This window comes from Pecten maximus, chromosome 5, assembly GCF_902652985.1.
Source record: "Pecten maximus chromosome 5, xPecMax1.1, whole genome shotgun sequence".
Classification (NCBI taxonomy): domain Eukaryota; kingdom Metazoa; phylum Mollusca; class Bivalvia; order Pectinida; family Pectinidae; genus Pecten; species Pecten maximus.
Window position 1 is genome coordinate 25,103,204 of NC_047019.1, and position 4,995 is coordinate 25,108,198.

Consider the following 4,995-nt stretch of genomic DNA (forward strand, 5'->3'; position numbering starts at 1 on the left):
GGAATGATGTATGTTTTAAAGAAAAGCAGTCCTTCCAATGAAATGATCGATTTTGAGATGGGGACTTTCATTGAGGCCTCTAACAACCGAATTATTTTTGTCAAGTTTGTCGTTAGTTGGGTCCTCACTTCTTCTGACAACCTGTCGTACACTAAGAAGCTCAACCTATTCCTCGTCACTTACGCCCCATAAATCGCCTAGCCAGAAATACCCATAGGAAGTGAGGATCTGTACGGTACCCTCACATTAACATACTGACAAATCGTCTATTAGATGATATTAAAACCTGGATAGCAATGTATACATTGATGAGAATTGTACACATATTACATATATTCAACAAATTTCAACTGCGACAGGAAGTTCAAATATTTAACTTTCGGATCAACAAGTATTGGTTACACCATAGTTTACGAGTTCTTCAGGATATAACCCTCAAGGCACGGAGTGCCGCGTGGGTTCTACCTGAAGAACGAGTAAACTATTGTGTAACCTACTTGTATCATAGATGTGACATATTTCTTTCATCGAGAACAATGTTCAATTATCTACAATGTTAAAATGTACACTGGGCTAGCATGGAAATCTTTCACTCCTGGGTTGGTGACGCCTACTTTATTCTGATTGGCTACTGATTCTGTTAATCCAGAGTTGATGATACACATTGACACTCCTATTTGAAAATGATTGGCTATTTCTTCTGTCAATCCCGAGTTGGTTTTGATTTTTGATTTATCATTCTTTTTATCAAATTTTGGATTACATAATTAGCCACACACTCACATTTTTATGCCAAGCACGCTGATTTAAATGTCGGATTTTGTAAAGAATTTTGATTATGATTTTCTGAATGACTTTGATGACTTGGACGACGTTACTCTGTCACAAGTTCTTGACAGATATGAAATTTCTGAAAACTTGGATTTAGGCCTAGAGGACTATTCCTTTGGAAGTTTTAACGTGGAATTACTCAAAGAAGGACCGGAACCCACGGAAAACACAAAATCACGTTTCGGACCGCCCGTTGATTCGGAATATATACAGGACTTTATAAAGTCAAAGGAAAACAGAAATACAAGAAAAAACACAAACTGGGCAAAACGTGCATGGGACGAATGGACAAAAAGCAGAGGAGATGTCCCTGCCCTTCTTACCATGAATGATTTACAGATGAACCATTATCTATCATGCTTTGTGATAGAATGTCGGCGACAGGACGGAACAGAATATCCAGGTAACAGTCTTTACCAACTGGTGTCAGGATTACTGAGATATTTAAGAGAGAACGGTGTGATCATCATGAATTATTTGAATACAGGAGATTTAAGATTCCAGGGTTTTCGGAAAACGCTGGACGCAAGGATGAAAGATTTGACATCGCGTGGAATTGGTGGTAGGAAAAAGGAAGCTGATCCAATTTCTCCGGAAAATGAAAACGTATTGTGGGAAAAAGAACAGTTAGGGGGTAAGTCGTCCCAATCTTTGTTAAACACTGTCTTTTATTACAACTGTAAACTATTTGGTTTGCGTGGAATGGATGAACATCGTGCATTATGCGGTGAACAATTTGTGTTGGGGGCAGACGAGTTGGGAACTTTGATTGAATTTCAAGGTAGAACGTCAAACAACTTTGCTGGCGGGTTAAATCAAAGAAAGATACAGCCAAAATGTATGAAACATTATTCTGAGGCGAGAAGCGACCGGTCACTGTATGATCTATATGAACTTTATCTCGAAAAGGTTGGGAAAATGGGAACAATCTATAGGCGCCCGATTCAGGGAAAAGAAATGAAATTTTCCAGTCAGGTTGTCGGTGTTAACAAACTCTCGACGATTGTGAAAACGATGTGTACAAAAGCGGGGATCCAATGGAACTTTTCCAATCATTCCGGGAAAAGAACCTGTGCCACATCACTATTCCAGAGCGGAGTAGACGAACAACTTATTATGCAACGAACTGGCCACAGGAGCACTGCAGTACGGGATTATAAGAGAACATCTTCTGTACAGGAAAAGGAAATCAGTCCCCTCTTAGAACCTCCATCTAAACATTGTAAAATGTCTTTTCAGGATGCTCTGAGCGTTTTTGGAGCCAGTGACACAAATGAAATAAAGACTGAGATCACAGTTACGTCTAAAAGCAATGAATTAAACCTTAATAATTGTACAGTGACAATCAATTTGAAGTGATTTGTTAAAATTGCACTGAAATAGCAATGTTCAAAGTTCTTAAAATTAAATGTATCGAAAAAAAACAACTGAAAAATGTGTGTTTGTTTTTAAAAGTACATGGCAACCTATTTCCCAGACAGCTTGTTATACAGTGTTGCAAAATGACCCCAGTACATGCTATGTATAATTACAACACTGGGAAATAGGTCATAATAAGAACCCATGTTCTTACTAGATAAGAACATGGGTTCTTACTGGAAGAGGTCAGCTCTTCATAACATATTCCAAGGACAAGATGAATGAATTATCCAATGACGCCTCGGTTTTTCTTTGATCTTTTGTTGGCGTTATATTGCATACTATGTGATATTTCAAATATCACATATGTGATATCTGAAATATCACATGGCATTTCTGATTGGTCCATGCCTCAGTCTTGAGGCGGGGCCAATTTCAAATGTGGGCGTGGCAAATGAACAAAGACAGGAAAACATTTTAAACAAAATTTAATGAAATACGAGTGCCGTTTAGAAATATTCTTTGTTGTCTTCTTTCTTCACCTTGTATGCATACAGCCGTGCTGCGATGTTCCGTCCTGTCCATATTGAGTTGCTCATCAAAACCTGACGAAACAGAATATAAAACCCTGTTGAGTATATTTTAGGTCTAACAGATCAGTAAAAAAACGCATTCATGATTACATATAAAATTTCAGTCATTTAAAAAAAATGGTTATACAGATTACTCCAAATGTAACCATACATTTTCGTTGCACAAAAATCTTATCATAAGCAAAATAGTGATGAAAATGATAACAGGACGAGTGGATAAAAATACCGATTAACCGATTCATCGATGTATTTAAACAATTTCATGGACTTTGAAAGATTCGTGACATCGTGAACGTCGAAATTTACGAAAAATATTTCATTTCACAATTTGTTCAAACAATATGATTTTAGACTTACCTGCTTGGTAAAGGGAAGTAGCGCAGGTCCTCTTTCCGGAGCAGTTACCGTTTGTGTAATTTCCCTCGAATCCTGCAGTCTTTCACATGTTTTTCACATTACCATTCAGTTTATTTACAATTGGCATGCAATTGGTTGCGTTAATTCCTTGGTATCAAATAATCCAATGTCAGTAGCTACCGTATCACTATCTTCCAGTTCCTACTCATACTTGGTCGAGGTCGGTAAACACATCGACATCAATGATCAGTACCTGATCCGCCATGGTTGACAGTCTCACTAGAAATGAATAGGCTACTGTGACAGAATGAAACGTGTCAGAAATTGGCGGGAAACATATCACAGTGACAGGTTTTTATCAATATTGTAGCTCCACCCCTAGGCACGTGGGTGACAAAACCTCGGCTGTCATTGGATAAAACAGATACAAAATGGGTACTCGTGACGTATCGCATATATCACACTCGTGCTACGCACTCGTGTGATATATCCGATACATCACTCGTACCCATTATGTATCTATTACATATGACACATCTATGATACAACACATATTCTAGTGCATATGATATTTCATATGATACATTGTGTTATTAATCAGACGTACATGTGAGGCATAATACAATGTATCAAAAGTGACGAAGGGAGACAATTGTATGACTCGTGCTGTACCCGGGCCTTGAACTAACGATATGTATACTATGCTTCTGTTACATACTGAACTATTCTAAAGAGCTACCTAAATATATTAATTCATTTTACATTCCAAAATTTGCTACGAGTTACCATCATGTCATTGTATAAAGGGCCGATCCTGCACTTAAGGTTCCTCATGTGTGTGCCCAACCCTGGAAATCGTCTTACCTCTCATATTTTTACGTCACATCCGTATGGTTATAAACGAAAGTAACAAAGATGGTAAGAATTTTAAAAGCTGAACCAACCCATTATATCTTAGTTTGAAACCTTAGATTTATTGATCCCGTTGTCATTGTTTGCCTTTAATCGGATTCCTTCGAATAGGCTTCGCTGATGTCCGGGCGCTGTGGGGGAGAGCTTCTTATCTCGTTCTTTATTACTACCACCCTACGACGGTAGCATTATAATTGATCGTTGTACCAGACCTATTGTGTGAGTTGCACATAGATATAGACAGTCTATCTACTTTGATTGGCTCGCTAGCTTTGTCTATACGCACTGATTGGATACCCGCTGTCTGTGAGGACACCATCGTAGAGGTACCAATTGGGAAATTAATTGCAAACAAAATGTGATTGACATAATTCGAGAGATCCGAATGTACAGGATTCTTGGACATTGTTCTGCTATTCCCCGCACGACGGCGCTGCTGTTTGGTTATGAGAGACTAAAAGGATAATAGTTGTCCGCTACAAACCACTTAACACTAAATTATATCTCTCATTAATACATTCTGAGCTAAACTAAATTTTAATATTAACCATTAACGTCAACTATACTATAACTGGTTACTAATTATGTTGATGATAGCCCTCTTCGCTTTTTAGGAAGCAGATACTTGTAAGATATGTTATAAACGATCTATATCAGGTATACTATTTATTTTTCTTTTACATATATCACAAAAAAAAGATATTTCATTTAATTTTCTCAATGATATATCTTATTCATTTCAATTGATATTTATGTAATAAGTAGGACATCTTATAAACTATATAATATCTATCATAAAGCATGATATGCGATATAAATATATACCTTATATACTTTACTTAAGTACCTGGTCAACATTGCTCTATAAATAAATGGCAACTTAGCTTGCCCTAGCATATTGTTCAGAAGAAGCGATAGGATTGGGACGTATGCAACACAATTT

At 37.2% G+C, this 4,995-nt stretch overlaps 1 protein-coding gene across 1 annotated transcript; it reads left to right on the forward strand.

Moving 5' to 3' along the window:
• The first annotated feature begins 810 nt into the window (after window positions 1–810).
• On the forward strand, window positions 811–2,190 carry LOC117328373 (zinc finger MYM-type protein 2-like). Its single transcript, XM_033885901.1, has one exon. The coding sequence runs from the start codon at window positions 811–813 to the stop codon at window positions 2,188–2,190; it is 1,380 nt and encodes a 459-aa protein (XP_033741792.1).
• The last annotated feature ends 2,805 nt before the right edge of the window (window positions 2,191–4,995 follow it).

Bases quoted from the DNA above. Each gene is read 5' to 3' on its own strand.
- LOC117328373 (XM_033885901.1), top strand. From the start codon at position 811: ATGTCGGATTTTGTAAAGAATTTTGATTATGATTTTCTGAATGACTTT.